An 18,156-nucleotide genomic window follows, 5' to 3' on the forward strand; every position below is an offset into this window, starting at 1 on the left:
GCAAGCTCAGAGAAGGGCTGCAAAGCTAGTCGGGAGGAGGTCGCCCCCACCACTCCTCACAAGGAGCACCTGGAGCGGAGTGACTGGAGAAGCCGGGGGGAGTTACTCTTTTCCAGGAACAACTGCACGGCTGTGTCTCGTACCTTTTTACCTTGCCTTGAGGAGTGCTTGTCGCCTTTTGCCTTGCGTAGCCGTGAGGACTGCCTCCTGTTTTTTTGTCTCGTGCCTTGCCCTGGCCTTGTGGGCTGCCGTTTGCCTCGTGGACAGAGACTCAATTTCCTCAGGGTCTTGTGGAAGAACAGGGTAGAACAACGGCTAATAACCCTCTTTTACCAGTCTACTGTAGAGAGCGTCCTCTCACACTGTATTGTGGTTTGGTATGCTGGTGTTAGGGATGGTCTGGCTTAAAGGTAAAGGTAAAGGTTCCCCCGCACATGCATGCTAGTCGTTTCCGACTCTAGGGGCCGGTGCTCATCTCCGTTTCAAAGCCGAAGAGCCAGCGCTTGTCCGAGGACGTCTTCCGTGGTCATGTGGCTGGCATGACTAGACGCCAAAGGCGCACGGAACGCTGTTACCTTCCCACCGCAGTGGTCCCTATTTTTCTACTTGCATTTTTACGTGCTTTCGAACTGCTAGGTTGGCAGAAGCTGGGACGAGTAGCAGGCGCTCACTCTGCTACGCGGCACTCGGGATTCGACCCGCCAAACTGCCGACCTTCTGATCGACAAGCTCAGCGTCCTAACCCACTGAGCCACCGCGTCCCTTTGATCTGGCTTACAAGGGGGGAAAGTTGTACTTGCCTGAAGCTCTTTGTCTTAATGCCCTCAAACACAGCCATGATGTCAAACAGGCTGGACATTTCGAATGTTGCTTGACATCTGGCCTGACAGCCACAGATAGGAAAGTATTACAGAGGGTGGTGAGCACAGCACGAGACATCGTGGGCTGTCCCCTGACACCACTGGATGACCTCGCCAGGGCTCGCTGCCTTGGAAGAGGGAGGAAAATTCTCAGGGACGACTCACACCCTGGTCGGTATCTCTTTACTCTCCTACCATCCGGTAGGAGATACAGGAGTATAGCCAGCCGTACCAACAGGCTAAAGAACAGCTTTTACCCGTGGGCTGTTAGTCTCTTGAATGGGAAATAATTTTATAATTTTATGTGTGACTGACTTGGGGGGCCGTTGTGTTGTGCAATTAGCTCACGCGGTGTAACAAGATGGAGGGTTTGTTGTCACTGTGAGTTGAGACAGGGGGGGGAGGGCATGAAGGGAGGCTCAGCCAATTTCAATGTATACATGATTGTAACTTGACAATAAAGGTTCGTTCATTCATTAGCCGGGTGGAGGACTGGACCTGGGACTCTGGACCTTGCCCTGTGAGCATGCTCCTAGCCTGTGGACTTTGTTATTATAGGGGCTGTTGTGGCAGGGGTCCCCAACCTGTGGGCCCCAGCCCACTACCGGTCTGTGGACTATTTGCAACCTGGCCACGGGAGTGGCTGGCTGGTGTGCGCATGGGCAAGTGCACAGCCCAGCTGGCGCAATTGTCGCAGGCACTCGAGGCCTCGCTTGGTGCGAGCATTGCGGGGCTCGTGGCCCGTCATGCAATGGGTGCATGACGTCGTGCATCCATGCACGTGTGCACAATCTGCCCCTCCCACAAAACCATCCCCTCTTTACACCCCCACCCCCAGGCCACCAATCTGGAAAGGTCGGGGAATTCTGGCTTGAGGGACCAGCTGCCTTCCGGAAAGGGTAGAGTGGATCCTTATTGATCACTTTATGGAAGATTTATTGAGAGCAATAAAGGACTCTCTAGAGCAGGGGTCTCCAGCTTTATTCCATTTCTTTTCATTCACTGAACTCACTTGATTTGATGGCACCGCAACCCAGGTGTGGTTAAAAAAGTCGGGATGCTGGATCCTTTTTTTTCCCCCTGTGGGTCCCAACAAAGTTTCAAATGGATCATCGTGGCCACCATCTTTGACTTTTTTTACCACAACCTGATCACAATGTCGCAATTTACCAATTTAAGGATAGAAAGCTTAATTGGATAAGTCAAAAGGGAGAGAATGCCAGGCATGCTGGCTAAGGAATTCTGGGAATTGAAGTCCACAAGTCATAAAAGAACCAAGATTGAAAAACCCTGGCCTAGGTCTAGGTATGTCTAGTTTAATGAAAACGATAGACGTTCTCCAACATTTGAGGGGCTGCAACAAAGAAAGGGGGCTGGTCAACCTATTTTCCAAAGCACCTGAAGGACAAGAAGCAACAGATGGAAACTTATCAAGCAGAGAAGCAATCTAGAATTAAGGAGAAATTTTCTGACAGTTAGAACAATTAATCAGTGGGACAACCTGCCTCCAGAAGTTGTGGATGCTCCAATACTGGAAGTTTTTTAGAAGAGACTGGACAGCCATTTGTCTGAAATGGTATAGGGTTTCCTGCCTGAGCAGGGGGTTGGACTAGATGACCTCCAAGGTCCCTTCCAACTCTGCTATTCTGCCTACTTTCTGCTCGAAATGTTATCAATCTGCCACGTGAATGTTCCCACTTAACACATGAGATTATCAGAAATCAGACAGTTCCAAAAAAAACCCCACCCTCTTGTTTTTTCATATTGCTAGTCCACATTTTTATTTTTTTATTTCAAAAGACATTTCAACAATACCTCACATATTTAGAAACAAAACGAAACAAAAACACAGTTTTTCCAAATCTTAATTTAAAAAAAGAAAGAAAGAAAGAAGCTCTCCAAGGATACTCGGGCAAATGAAGCCAATACTGTGTGAGCTACTGGAAGGGAAAGTCAGAATAGCAAAATAATAATCCGGATTTATGTTTTGCCTGAAATCGCATTTCTCCCTATCGCTTTTATAAAACTTTTCCAACCCTCCTGCTCATCTTCTGACAGAAGCGCCATAAAAATCTTTGCCCACTGCATTTGAGTATAATCTTTTCCACAAATTATTTCCCTGAATGGCTGCATTTTAACTCTCAATTACTTAGATAACAAAGGGAAAAATGGGACCATGTCTTTTGGCAAGGATGAGAAACAGACCACTTTTTTCCCCCCAGATGTTCTTTGACCAGCAAATGAGGCTCTCTTTAAATAACGAATATAAGGAAAAAGTTGGAATAAAGAAAGGAAAAGTTAAGGAAATGGAGAGATAAAGTTTATATAACAAAAAAGAGCAAAGAAACAAAAGGGGAAGAAAACGGAGAGACGAAAGAGATAGATGGAGGCTGAAAAAATGTCAAGGAAACACACCCTAAAGCAAGAATCTTCAAACTTGGCCCTTTTATGACTTGTGGACTTCAACTCCCAGAATTCCCCCCTGGCTGAGGAATTCTGGAAGTTGAAGTCTGCCAGTCATGAAGGGCCCATAGTTCCCTCACGCTGGCTGAGGAATTCTGGGAGTTGAAGTCTGCCAGTCATGAAGGGCCCATAGTTCCCTCACGCTGGCTGAGGAATTGTGGGAGTTGAAGTCTGCCAGTCATGAAGGGCCCATAGTTCCCTCACGCTGGCTGAGGAATTCTGGAAGTTGAAGTCCACAAGTCATAAAAGGGCCAGGTTTGAAGACCCCTGCCGTACAGTAGTGTTTCTCAACCTTGGCAACACAAGACCTTGGCCCTTTGAAGACAGGTAGACTTCAACTCCCAGAATCCCACAGGCTAGCTGGGGAATTCTGGGAGTTGAAGTCCACCCATCTTCAATTTGCCAAGGTTGAGAAACACTGTCCTAAAGAAAGCCATTAATATTTTTTTTCCAACAATAATCAGTGCAACTCAATTTTTGTGCCATCTTCTCCTTGGGGAACATCCGAACGTTTATCGTTTGACACAAGATCGGCAGCAAATAAATTTCATAATAAATAAATAAGAAATTAAGAGCTGAGCAGGGGACAGAGAACCAGGGAGATTGAGTGGTATAAATCTCTTCTCTGCCAATTTGCCATGTTGTCTCCCACGTTGGTTATGCTCCTGTGGGGAATGTAAGGTGCTCTATGTGCTGTTTGACATCATCTCGTAAAAGTTTAACATTAACAGTAAGGAATATTTCTTTAAAATTACCGTGTGGAGGATGCCCAAGAGGAAAAACGCAAAATAAATGACAAACTAAAATCCACAGTGGAGAAACAACGCGCCAGTTCAGAAGTATCTGGAGAGCTAGAATCTCTGGGCTGGCCTAAGCCAGGTTTACACAGGCCCAGAACCTGGTTTAGAGCAGACCTATCATGTGACAAGAATCCAGCACAAGCCATGATGCCTTGCACAAATAACCCAACTGACGTTTTTGATAAATGATGTCATTTATATACACTACAGAATTCACAAGTTCACTTACCCTGTTTTGACCACATCATGCAGACACGGATGTTCATAAGCCGCAGAAACACGTAAAACCAAATTTATACCTTAATTTTATTGCTCTCGAGCCCGACAAAATAGAGGAACTCAGCACCGGTGGTGTGCAAAACCCATTAATTCTGACCTCTCTTGACCGTAAAATGCCTCTCTTTGAACACAAAATGGCTGACTCACGTTTCAAAAGGTCGTCTTGATCGTTTAGTTTGGAAATATTTCCAGCTCAAAGCGTCTTTGGTTCACGTTCAAAAACCCTCACTTTTGAGCCCAAAACACTTCGTAAATAATCAAAACATCTCATTTTTCAACTCAAGATGAGGCCAGGGAGGAAAAATTGGAATAGTTCAAATTCAAAATATTTTGGATAGCCAAAGCACCAATTGTAGCATATTCCAACTTTTTGCTTCTTAAACTTTCTGAAACTTACAACCTCATCTTTTTCCACCATCGTGCCTTCCGTTTTCGTTCTGCAGAAGTGCCGATCACCATGGAAATATTAAGCACGTACACCACACAGAGGGAATATTATCGCCACGGACCCAAAACCAATTTGAACACCATCACATGTACATAAATTTTCACTGATGTTTAAAGGCAGCTGGAATGGAAAAAAAAAGAAACGGATAGAGATGCAGGCAAAACCAGGAAGAAATTTTGGAGATTTCAACATTATTTGAAATTCAGATACGTATTTTTAAAAAAAAAAATGGGAGGGAAACTTGAGCTGGGAGGTTGCTCAAGTTTCGTTTCTACAGAAAAGTTGGTTAAAAGTCACAGATGTTCCTCTCAACCCAAGAAGCTCTGAGGTCCAACATACATTTGGAATGATTTCAATTTAAACTAAAACAAGTTGGGCGTCCTTTTAAAGGTCTCCGTTATTTCTGCCTGCAGCAAAAGCGCCGATTCCAAATTACATTTTCATCACAGCCTTGAAAGACACCTGTAGAAACCAAGAGGATGGGAAAGGAAGAGATTAAAAACAAATAACTTGGGTAAGCCACAAAGAAAAATAAAATAGGTTATCGACTTCAGGATGTTGCTTTTTTTACAGAACAGGAATTTGGACACAGAAGCTTATCCAAGAAAAATGAGAAGCAAAAAGAATTCTTAACAATATACAGATAGTCCTCAGCTTACATCTATATAAAGGTAAAGGTTCCCCCGCACAGGCGTGCTAGTCGTTTCCGACTCTAGGGGCCGGTGCTCATCTCCGTTTCAAAGCCGAAGAGCCAGCGCTTGTCCGAGGACGTCTCCGTGGTCATGTGGCCGGCATGACTAGACACCCCAGGCCAAAATTTCCACTGCTAAGCAAGGCATTCGTTACGCGAGTGGTGCCACATTTTATGACTGTTGTGCCACAATCGTTAAACGATTCATTGCGGTTGTAAAGTGGATCACCCGAATGTTAACCACATGACCACAGGGAGGCTGCAAGGCAAGTGTGAAAAATGGTCATAACATAAGCCACTTTTTTCGGTGACGTTTTAACTTCAAACGGTCCCTAAATCAACGGTCGTTAAGTCGAGGAGTACCTGTGTTTGATAATTAGAGAAAAGACTCATTGAGGGTTTTAGTGATGGATCCAATTGGATGCAGGAGGATATTCAGTGTAGATTTTAATCTCTGAATCTCAATCAGTATTTCTCAACCTTGGCGACTTTTAACACTTGTGGACTTCAGTTCCCTGAATTCCTCAACCAGCATGAGAGAAACTGGAGCTGGAATGTCACTCACTTTACTTTTACAGAAAAATTGGCTACGAATCATAGATGTTCCTCTAATTCAAGGGTGGGGAGCCATGGCCCTTTTATGATCTGTAGACTTCAACTCCCAGAATTCCTGAGACAGCCATGGCTAGGTCAGGGATTCTGGCAGTTGAAGTCCATAGGTCATAAAGGGGCCATAGTCACCCATCCCTTTTACAACCTGTGGACTTCAACTCCTGGAATTCCTGAGCCAGCCATGGTTGACTCAGGAATTCTGGGAGTTGAAGTCCACAGGTCATAAAGGGGCCATCATTCCCTACCTCTGCTCTAACCCAAGAAACTCCAAGATCCAACATACATTTGGAATTATTTCAACTTACCTGAAACAAATTTTGCTTCCTTCTAAAGGTTTCTGTGGCTGGCTGGGGAATCAGCACAATCGTCAAAATTGGATCCGGTCATGTGGGGGCCTGAACTTACAACTGTCGTGACTTATGGCCAAAATTCCCATCCCAACTGCGGGTTATAAACTGAGGATTACCTGCAAGGATTTCAACTTCAGAATTCCTCAGCCAGTTGGGAAATTTTGAGAGCTGTGGTTGAGATATGCTAGCTGGGCAATTACTGGAGCTGAAATCACCACGTCTTAAAACTGCAAAGGTTGAGAAATATTGTTTTAGGCAACGACCCAGTTAGCTTCCAACAGGTGTCAGATCAAACAGTCAAGAAAGTAGCTGATTCAGGATGCAATGGGAATCCAACCTCTGTCTTACCCACTATGTGAGTAAGAAACAGAATAGCACACTTGTTTATTTACAGGTAATCCGTGACTTATGACGGCACTTGAACCCAAAACTCCTGTTGCTAATTGAGACAGTTTTAAGTGAGGGTGTGTGTGATGTGAATCAGACCCCAAACAGTACGTCAAAAAGCAAAATGAAACTTCTGTAGTAGATTCTTGCCCAGAGCAAGGAACTGGATTAGATGATCTCAAGGTCCTTTTAATCTTTATCTCTGTGATTCTAAGAATTCAAAATGATCAGGAATACTTTCCGCTTCGCTTCCTGTTCCCTCCCCCGTTCCCCCGCATTTCTTTGGAAGTTTTAGCAGGCCCAATAAAAGAAACCTTGTGATCTTGCTCATAAACTCATATGCTCGTAAATTTAAAAAGCCTATTTTATTGCTTTTTAAATGAAAAAAAAAAAGAAATTGGAAGAGCGAAAGAGAAGCCAGGGGAATGTTCTGAAGTGAGGAGCAGAAAGGAGAATTTTTTAAAAAAATGGCTTACTGTAGGCCAGGCAGGAAAAGTAGTGGATTCCTATACCACGAGGCACTTACAGAAGAATTGTTTGCAAAATATGCATCGGGACAGCACATTAACTGATTGATCAAATTTATATATTGTCCACCTCACTGTAAAAGTGAGTCTGACGAGGTACAAAAATATATAAAGGTAAAAAGATGGAGAGAGCCAGCAAACATCCCCAGGTGTTGCCAATCTCAAATCCCCATGCTTACTCGGTTTATTAAATTATCTGGCTTCCCCATTGACTTTGCTTGCCAGAAGGTCGCAAAAGGGGATCATGTGACCCCGGGACACTGCCACCGTCATAAATATGAATCAATTGCCAAGTGTCCGAATTTGGATCAGGTGACAACAAGGATGCTGCAACAGCCGTGTGAAATATGATCGTAAGACATTTTTTTAGTACAGTTACAACTTTGAACCGTCACTAAATGAGCTGTTGTAAGTCGAGGATTCCCTGTACCTCGATATATTTCAGACTGGCAAAAAGTGTACAGTATAAGTTTTGTATCTCTGGACTTTTGAGCAAGAAGATTTGAAGTGTTTTGCTTTCTATATTTTTTTTCCCCCAGGTTTGGGCTAAAAGAGAAAAGTCCTAAATTATAGAAGGGCCAACAATTCCCGAAACAAACAGACTCACAACGTGCCAAAGGTTTAGCCTAGTGCAGGGGTAGGCAACCTCGGCTCTTTTATGACTCATGAACTTCAACTCCCAGAATTCCTGAGCCAGCTATGCTGGCTTAGGAATTCTGGGAGTTGAAGTCCATGAGTCATAAAAGAGCCGAGGTTGCCTACCCCTGGCCTAGTGGAAATGTCCTTTTTTTGGGGGGGGAGGGAGGGGAGCCTTGAAAGAAGCACTTTTAAATAATTGAAATTTATTTTTTTAAAAAAATAATTATTCTTCTCTTCCAAGTTTTTTTTAACACAGTGGCAATGGAGTTGCACTCTTCTCGACATGCCTGTAGTTTCCCTTTTCCCACCCGCTATTATTGCTGGTTTTAAAAAAAAAATTCTCCTTGGTGAATGACTTTTTGGTTACTTAATGCTGTCAACCGTGTTGTTTTCTTTGGAAGGATAAAATCGTCCGGGCGGAACATTGCCAAATCCCAAAGAAAGGAAGGGCTCACCTCTTGCAGTCTTTGCCCCAAAGTCTCCTCGCTCCAAATGCTCTTCCTGTGTAAAAGCAAACACAATCTTGTTAGAAGAGCCAAAAAAACAGAGAACGGGGCCTATCATAGGCTTCCCTGGAGAATTCCTCGGAGCTTCAGGCTTTTTCTTCATTCCTAACAGCAGAAAATCAACATCGGATCTTCACAGAGCAGAACACAGGAGAACAGCTCCAACGTTCAAATGTAGGAAGTGGCGATTTTTTTAGGAGCAGTAAAGATGATCTCTTAGGATGTCATTGCCCATGGTCTCCAAACATTGAGACCTTCCTTCCTTCCTTCCTTCCTTCCTTCCTTCCTTCCCTCTCGTTCCTTCCTTCTTCCATTTCTTTCCTTGCGTCCTCCCATTGATCCATCCATCCATCCATTCACTCACTCCTTTCCTCCTCTCCTTCCTTCCTTCCTCTTCCTTTCCCTTCCCTCTCCTTCCTTCTTCCATCTTTCTTTCCTTGCTTCCTCCCATCCATCCATCCATCCATCCACTCACACAATTTCCTTCCTTCCTTCCCTCCCTTCCTTCTTCCATCTTTCTTTCCTTGCTTCCTCCCTCCCACCCACCCATCCATCTACTTCCTTCCTTCCCTCTTCCCTCTCCTTCCTTCCTTCCTTCTTTCATCCATCTTTCTTTCCTTGCTTCCTATCCTTCCATCCATCCACTCCTTCCTTCCCTCGCCCTTCTTCCTTCCTTCCCTCTTCCCCCTCCTTCCTTCTTCCATCCATCTTTCCTTGCTTCCTCCCATCCATCCCTCCACTCACAATTTCCTTCCTTCTTTCCTTCCTTTCTTCCTTCCCTCCCTCCCTCCCTCCCTTCCTTCTTCCATCTTTCTTTCCTTGCTTCCTCCCTCCCTCCCACCCACCTACTCACTCTCCTTCCTTCCTTCCTTCTTTCATCCATCTTTCTTTCCTTGCTTCCTATCCTTCCATCCATCCACTCCTTCCTTCCCTCGCCCTTCTTCCTTCCTTCCCTCTTCCCCTCCTTCCTTCTTACATCCATCTTTCCTTGCTTCCTCCCATCCATCCATCCACTCACAATTTCCTTCCTTCTTTCCTTCCTTTCTTCCTTCCTTCCATCTATCCATCCATCCACTAAGTATAGAAATGAGGGATTATGACAAATACCTCAGCTAAGGATTGAAAAGGCCAGTGAGGTCCTCAAGTCCAATCTCCTGTTCAGCGGTGGAATCACATGTGATCTTTTGTCTACCTGCATGTTGGCTGGGGAATTCTGGGAGTTGAAGTCCATGCATATTAAAGATCCCAAGGCTGAGAAACTCTGGTCTAGAATGGCTTTCAAACAACTTGCTGTGCTCCAGAACAAATTGGAATTAAAATCCCCTAAATTCTCAGCCAGGTTGGCTGGATGAAATTCTGAAGAGTTGCTGCCACATATGATTGAAGAAAGTTGGATGGCTGAGTGGCTATGAAGTATTTTTTTTTCTCCTCACCTGTCTATCTTCCGTGCTACAATCACCGTGAAACTGCCCTCCGTGTCAGGCAAGTATGTTGAGGGGACAATGGCATAATTTCCTGAAGGCAGCCGGCAGGTCTGACTTATTTCCTGAGAGTAGCAATGAGGCACGCAACTAACTACCGGCTCCAACTGCAGGAAAGCTGTGGAAGGCATTTTCACACGGTTGTTGTCACTGGGAACCTGAGAAGGAATAAGAAAGTCTTCCGTGTAATCTCATTTTATGTTTCGGATATCCACGGCCTTTATTAACTATATAATTATGTCATAAAATAAGTGTAATTATATTATAAATATAAAAAATAAAATTATTTTATAATTAAAGAACTATAACATCTCTCCCATTGCAATTCGATGGCTCCATGTCATGGTGATTTTATTATGGTTTTATCTTAAGATATTATCACCTAAGCCAGAGGTAGGCAACCTTGGCTCTTTTATGACTTGTGGACTTCAACTCCCAGAATTCCTGAGCCAGCCACGCTGAGGGGAAAGGGAAAGGTTTCCAAGCTGAGCCATGCTGGCTCAGGAATTCTGGGAGTTGAAGTCCATGAGTCTTAAAGTTGCCAAGTAGGAAGGCCCTTGATCTAGATCAGGGGTAGGCAACCTTGGCTCTTTTATGACTGGTGGACTTCAACTCCCAGAATTCCTGAGCCAGCCATGCTTGAGGGGAAAGGGAGAGGTTTCCAAGCTGAGCCCTGGCTGGCTGAGGAATTCTGGGAGTTGAAGTCTACAAGTCATAAAAGAGCCAAGGTTGCCTAACCCCTGACCTAGGTTTTGCAGCATCCGCATGGTCACATGATCAAAATTCAAACGCTTGGCAACTGGTTCATATTTATGACTGTTGCATTGTCCAGGGGGGGTAACCTGATCCCCTTCTGCGACCTTCTGACAAGCAAACTCAACGGGGAGAAACAGATTCACTTAACAACCGTGTTACTAATTTAACACCTGCAGTGATTCATTTAACAACTGTGACAAGAAAGGTTGTAACATGGGGCAAAACTCACTTAACAATTACCTCGCTTAGCAACAGAAATGTTGGGCTCAATGGTGGTCGTAGGTTGAGGACTACGTGTGTGTGTGTGTGTGTGTATTTGCTGATGTTTTATTTAAACTAAATTCATATGTTAGTGATTGTGTGACCTCTGTAGGTGCCATACACTTATTAAACACATAAAAAAAACCTTCCATCAAAGGATGGGTTGACTCAGAACTCAAACTCAGATCTTGGCCACAGATAGCTAGCATTCAGGGATTAAAGCCTTGGTTAGAAGTTGATTTGAAAACCGCAGATTAAAATGATTGGCTGTCATGTCTGAATAAACAGACCAACACCAGTGAACGGCGCAGTCAGTGCTTCCCCATAGCAAAGATGGGAATGCTAAGGAGAAGAGGAACTAAAGTAGAAAAGTCTAGATTATGGGATGGTTTGCGAATTTCAGGTAGTTCTCGACTGAAACAATTCAGTGACTTATGACCATTTTTCACACTTGCGACCACTGCACCATCTCCACGGTGATGTGATCAGAATTTGGCTGCTTGGCCACTGACTCAAGTTTATGACGAACACAGCCATGCTGGCTGGGGAATTCTGGGAGTTGAAGTCCAGAACACCTTCAAGTGACCAAGGTTGAGAGACACTACTGTATCTCCATAGAGATTCTCAATCATCCAGGTCCTGGTTGTCCCAAAGGCAACTGGACATCCTTGGTTTTTTTTTTCTTTGAAGACGTTTTGCTTCTCATCCAAGAAGCTTCTTCAGCTCTGACTTGGATGGTGGGGAATGGACGGATTTATATTCCTTGCAGACAACTGGTCATTTGCATTCTCTGAGTTTGGCTGAGGCTGTTTGGAGGTTCACCTGTGTCATCGGGATCACCTGCGTAGAGCAAATGTGTGTGGAGCCTTCTTGGACACAGGATAGACATTTAACTATGCACTTTGGGAGGAATTTCGAATGGTGCAGGAAGATGAACGGATTTCGAGAAAACATTGCAGACTACAGGAACCATTTACGCTTCAGTTTGAGACGCGGACAACATGGATTCATCCCCAACAGCCTGTGCCTGTCTTCAACAGTGAAGGGACAAAGGGACAACATCCTGCAGCCAAGAAGTCTCCACACCCATTTGCACCACTCAGGTGACCCTGAGGACACAGGTAAATCTCCAAGTGGCCTCAACGACCCTCTAAAAGAAGGCAAATGACCAGTGGTCTGCAAGGAGCATAAATCCTCCCATTTCCCCACTATCCAGTCAGAACTGAAGAAGCTTCTGGGATGAGAAGCAAAAGGTCTTCAGAAGAAAAACAAGAAAGTCCACGCGCCTCCTGAAAAAGCACCTGTGGGAAAGACACTGGTGCAATTCAATTAGCAACTGTGAACCTAAATATTACCTGGAAGATATGAAACCCAATTGGACGGCACTTGTTATCGGGGCAGTGCTGATGGAGAGAGATCTTGATGCTTCTTTGTCCCAACCCGGCAGGAACCGACAAAGGGAAGCAGGGATTGGTATGGAAGGAGGAGAAGTTCCGGCTGCCTCCAGCGTTGTGGCCTTTTTTCCACGATCCCTCCAGCTGCGCCGTCTCCCACTCGCCTCCCGGGAATTCTTCATGGATGGTGTTATCCAGCACAGACAGCTTGATCTCACTTGCAAGAGACCGAGGAAGCAGAAAGGAGAGCAGGAAGAAAATAATAATAATAATAATTATCTACCATGTGGCTTTTCTTCTCAGAGTTACTGTACAGTGAGTCCGTCACGGTTCCAACTAACGAAACACTTCAAAGAACTTTCGGGCATTACTTATCCTAAAAAGTCTTTAATCGTGAAAACAAAGCGTGGGCACAGCATGGTGGATGCCAAGATCTGAATTCCTCCCCCTTCAGCCCCTAATATCTGGCACAATTCCCTCCTCCAATTAGCAGTCATAAATCACGTTCTCCAATCAGTTTGAAGGGCAAAGCTTCCCTACTGTTCTGTAAGTGCCATTTCTTATCTTATTAAAAACAACCAGGGGAAACATTCTTCCTCCTCCCCCCAGCTTCATCTAATTCTAAGAGCAAAGCAATTTAAAGGAAAAGGCTGCCTCTTTATATTGTCAAAGCAAAAACATCCAACGTTTGCAGCGTTGGCAGTCCTTGATTTACAAGCATTCATTTAGTGACCATTCAAAGTGACCACGGACGGCACTGAAAAAAGTGATGTGTGGCCTTTTTCCCCCCACACTTGCAAACTATTGCAGCAGCCCCGCGATCACATGATCAAAATTCAAATACTTGGCAACCGATTCCTCTTTACGATGTTTGCTGTCGAACTCCTGACAGGAAAAAGTCAACGAGGAGGCCAGATTCACTTAAGAACCGTTTCACTGATGTAAGAACTGCAGGGATTCCCTTAACTGCCGTGGCGAGAAAGGTCGCAAAATGGGACAAAACTCCCTTAACTAATGTCTCACTGAGCCAACAAAATTTCGGGCTCCATTGTGCCCGTAAGTCGAGGACTTGCCTGTAGCTTCTCCCGATTCAAGGGACAACCCGCCTCTTTCCCAGTACCACCCTCGCCCCTGGGGGTACCTGAGAGAAATTCTTCCACTGGAGAAGACCCGGAGCAAGAAGTTTCCTTCAGTGTTATTCAGGAAAGTGCTGGGAACCACCAGGTAGTATCCAGGAGACAGGTCACAACGGAGGTGTACCTCTCGGTTGAAGGAATGACAGGCTGTGCTCACAACTGGGGGAGCCGAGAGTGTCTTGGAAAGGTTGAACTGCTTCTTCTCAATCTGGAAGGCAAGAGAGCAGCAGAGAGCTGCGTCAGAGCATGCCCAGTCTTATTGCGCTGAGGTAACCCAGGAGTAAATACGGTAGACAGTGGTTTGTATTAAATGGTGGTTTATCATACACTGTCTACAAATATACCCTCGAAACAAAATACACAGACGTGGTGATACAGCAAACTCCAATACACAGCAATTACAGCAGGAAATGGACGAGAAAGACTGCAGCAAGCCTTCCCTTTTATACTCAAGCTCTTAAAGGGATACAGACTCCTGGTGAGTCATTCCTAACATTGCATCATTCATCTCGCATTATACAAGCTGGTTAGACTTTAAATCAATGTCCTGACAAGCTGAATACAGGCGGTCCTCGCCTTACAACAGTTCATTTAGTAGCCATTCAAAGTCGCAACGGCACGGAAAAACGGGACTTGTGACCATTTTTCAGAGTTACCACCTTGGCAGCATCCCCATGATTTACGTGATCAAAATTCAGAGGCTCGGCAACCGGTTCATACTTATGACCGTGGTGGCGATCCGGGGTGTGTATGTCTGTGTGATGTGATCCCACTTTTTTGGCGACCTTCCAATAAGCCAAGTCAATGGGGGGAAGCCAGATTCACTTAACAACCGGGTTAGCAACTTCTCAACTGAAAGCGATTCAGCTTTAACACCTGTGGCGGGAAAGGTGGTTAAAATGGGGCAAAACTCACGTGGCCAATGTCTCGCTTAACAACGAAAATTTGGGGCTCAACTGTGGCCGTTAAGTCAAGGACCACCTGTACGTCGGTGGGAAAGCTCGCATCCCTTTACAAATTGAGAAACCAGAAACGGGATTTTCAAAGTACATTGGGAATATAAGTAGCTCCTTCAACTTTGCAAAAGCTACTTTGGTGCTGAATTCCAATCTAGCTCGTCACCAAAGCATTCTTTGGAAACCCAAAGATCCCCTGAGCAATGACACCATCTATCTCCAGTCTACAACACACAGTCCTTTCAGCGGTTCCAAGAAGGCTCCACACCCGTTTGCACCAGTCAGGTGACCCCGAGGACACAAATAAGCCTCCAGGTGGCCTCAACGACCCTCTTAAAGAAGGCAAACGACCAGCTGTCTGCAAGGAGTATAAATCCTCCCATTCCCCACCACCCAGTCACAGCTGAAGAAGCTTCCTTGCTTCTTTATATTCCTTGCAGACGGCTGGTCATTTGCATTCTTTCAGAGGGTCGTTGAAGCCACCTGGAGACCTATGTCAAAATTGAACAGCCCTCTCTCAGCAGTGGGGAGGGATACGACATCATGTATCTCCAATCTACAAGAGTCCTTTCAGCAGTTCCAAGAAGGCCCCCCACACACATTTGCACCACTCAGGTGACCCCGAGGACACAAATAAGCCTCCAAGTGGCCTCAATGACCCTCTAAAAGAATGCAAATGACCAGCTCTCTGCAAGGAGTATAAATCCTTCCATTTCCCCACCATCCAGTCAGAGCTGAAGAAGCTTCTTGGATGAGAAGCGAAACGTCTTCCAAGAAAAAACTAGAAAGTCCAGTTGCCTCCTGAAAAAAAAGCACCTTTGGGACTTCGACCGCTAGAATTCCCAGCTAGCACAGAGTTGAAGTCTACACATCTTAAAAGTTGCCGAGTTCGAGAAAGGCTGCCTCTTGAAAAAGCACCTTTGGAACAACCATGGCCTGGATGACTAAGAATCTCCATAGGACGGTATTCTTTTTGAGCTCAGAATGAAAGAGACCGTGATCAACTGAAGAAACCCTGGATGATTCTGGAGACGGCGGATGGATGGAGGCCACTGCAGTTTTCCCAACTGTGCTGGAGTCTGTCCTGCACTGGATGGAGCTATATTTCCTCCAAGAACAAGGTCCCCGGAGGTCAGATAAGAGGCAGCTGAGCCCAGAAGGAAAAGAGGTGTGAGAAGCATCTCAGGAAAAAAACCTCCTTAGTTTCTTGAACTGTAAAGGTGAGGGGGAAGAGATGTGCAGGTAGGCCTTGACTCAAGACCGCAATTTCTGTTGCTAAGTGAGACATTGATGCAATTGGGTATGTCAAGTCTAATGAAGAGAAGGGCGAGGGGTGATATGATGGCAGTGTTCCAATATCTCAGGGGCTGCCACAAACAAGAGGGAGTCAAGCTCTTCTCCAAAGCACCTGAAAGCAGGACAAGAAGCAACGGATGGAAACTAACCAAGGAGAGAAGCAACCTGGAATTAAGGAGGAATTTCCTGACAGTTAGAACAACTAACCAGTGGAACTCCTTGCCTCCAGAAGCAGTGAATGTTCCAGCACTGGAAGTTTTTAAGAAGAGACTGGACAGCCATTTGTCTGAAATGGTATAGAATTTCCTGCCTGAGCAAGGGGTTGGACTAGATGACCTCCAAGGTCCCTTCCAACTACTTCTTCTTCTTCTTCTTCTTCTTCTTCTTCTTCTTCTTCTTCTTCTTCTTCTTCTTCTTCTTCTTCTTCTTCTTCTTCTTCTTCCTTCTTCCTTCTTCCTTCTATTATTATATTATCTTTTATTGATTAAACATGAACCTCAGTCAACTGAACATTCAAACTGACTGGCGCTGATGGTTGACACGGGTTGCTGCCAGCATCCTAGGTATCAACCAGGTATCTCCTTAAAATGTAAGATTATTATTATTATAAAACTTTTATTCATAAAACAAGAAACTCAGTCAACTGAACATTCAAACTGACTGGCACTAATGGTTGACACGTATTATTATTATTATTATTATTATTATTATTATTATTATTATTATTATTATTATTATTATTATTATTATTATTATTATTATTATTATTAAAGTGAGTTTTGTCCCAGTTTTATCACCTTTCTTGCCACCTTTCTTGTGAAGTGAATCACTGCAGTTGGTAAGTTAGTAACCTGGTTGTTAAGCGAATCTTAACCGTTGACTTTGCTCGTCAGGTCACAAAAGTGGGTCACGCAGGACACCCCCGGGATGCTGCGACCGTCATAAATATGAACCAGTTGCCAAGCATCTGAATTTCGTTCCCATGACCGTGAAGATGCTACAACGGTCGTGTGAAAAACGGTCACGAATCACTTTTTTTTTTAGTGCTGTTGTAACTTCAAATGGGCACTTTAGTGCTGTTGTAACTTCAAACTGGGCCGCCTACATGTTGGTTTAGTTTTCTTACGCTGTTCCAGTGAGACGCACGATGTGACGGATTGCAAATTTGGGGGAATCTTTTAACTTGGCAGCCTGTCACCTTTAGAGAAAAGTTAGTGGGTGATGCAGAAAAACCTCCCTTATGGAAAAATTCCCCCCCAAAAAAAGCTGGCTTCATTCTGAGCTGGTGGAGATGGCTAGTCAAATCACCAGCCAAAGTCTTTCAAGGAGGTTTATGGGAGACCCAAGCGACATCACCTTCTTTGGGTGCTTCCCCTCGTCCTTTTGAAAGCATTTTATTTTCCTATTAAAAAAAATCTATTAAGGAAGGGGGGGGGGAAAGGGATTTGTTGTGCAGCACCATTTTAATTTTAACGCGTCCAACTTGCAGCGCCTCCCAATTTTGCGAGGCAAACCGCACCGCTTTTAGTGGAAGAAAAGGCGTCCCGCATGGCAAAATCTTTGGGTGGAGTAAAGCCATCATTTGCCCAAGATAGGGGGCAGCTAGGAAGTAGATAACAGAATACAGACAGTCCTTGACTTACAACAGTTCGTTTAGTGACCTTTCAAAGTTACAATAGCTCTGAAAAAAGCTATTTATGACCATCTTTATCACAGTTACAACCTTTGCGGCGTTCCCCCCCCGAGCATGTGATCAAAATCCAGACCCTTGGCAACGGGTTCATATTTAGGACGGTTGCTGTGTCCCGGGGTCCTACGATCACTCTTTACGACTTTCTGACCAGCAAAATCACTGGGTAAGCCAGATTCATGTAACAACCAGGCTACTAATTTAACAGCCGCAGTGATTCACTTAAAAAACTGTGGCAAGGGAAGCTCATATAATGGGGCAAAACTCATTTAACAAATGTCTCTTTTAACGACAGAAATTTTTGCCTCAGTTGTGGCCGGAAGTTGAGGAGTACATGGAACAGAATAACAGAGCTGGAAGGGACCTTGGAGGTCATCTAGTCCAACCCCCCTGCTCAGGAGGGAAACCCTATACCATTTCAGACAAGTGGCTGTCCGGTGTCTCCTTAAAAACCTCCAGTGTTGGAGCATTCACAGCTTCTAGAGGCAAGGAGTTGAACTGGTTGATCGTTCTCACTGTCAGGAAGTTCCAGGTTGCTTCTCTCCTTGGTCAGTTTCCATCCGTTGTTTCTTGCCCTGCTTTCAGGCGATTTGGAGAATAGCTTGACACACACACCCCTCTTCT

General features: G+C 44.8%; 1 protein-coding gene across 1 annotated transcript in view; it reads right to left on the bottom strand.

Moving 5' to 3' along the window:
• Positions 1-2,620: 2,620 nt before the first annotated feature.
• CAPN10 (calpain 10) overlaps positions 2,621-18,156 on the bottom strand; it is a 38,959-nt gene continuing 23,423 nt past the window's right edge. The window contains exons 10-14 of the mRNA XM_081329453.1: positions 13,596-13,798; positions 12,416-12,671; positions 9,996-10,201; positions 8,512-8,557; positions 2,621-5,312 (exon numbers count right to left, since the gene is read on the bottom strand). Coding sequence (XP_081185579.1) covers positions 5,283-5,312; positions 8,512-8,557; positions 9,996-10,201; positions 12,416-12,671; positions 13,596-13,798 — 741 coding nt within the window. The 3' untranslated portion in view covers positions 2,621-5,282. The remainder of the gene's footprint in view (positions 5,313-8,511; positions 8,558-9,995; positions 10,202-12,415; positions 12,672-13,595; positions 13,799-18,156) is intronic.

This window comes from Vipera berus (assembly GCF_964194415.1).
Source record: "Vipera berus genome assembly, chromosome: 5".
NCBI classification, from domain to species: Eukaryota; Metazoa; Chordata; class Lepidosauria; order Squamata; family Viperidae; genus Vipera; species Vipera berus.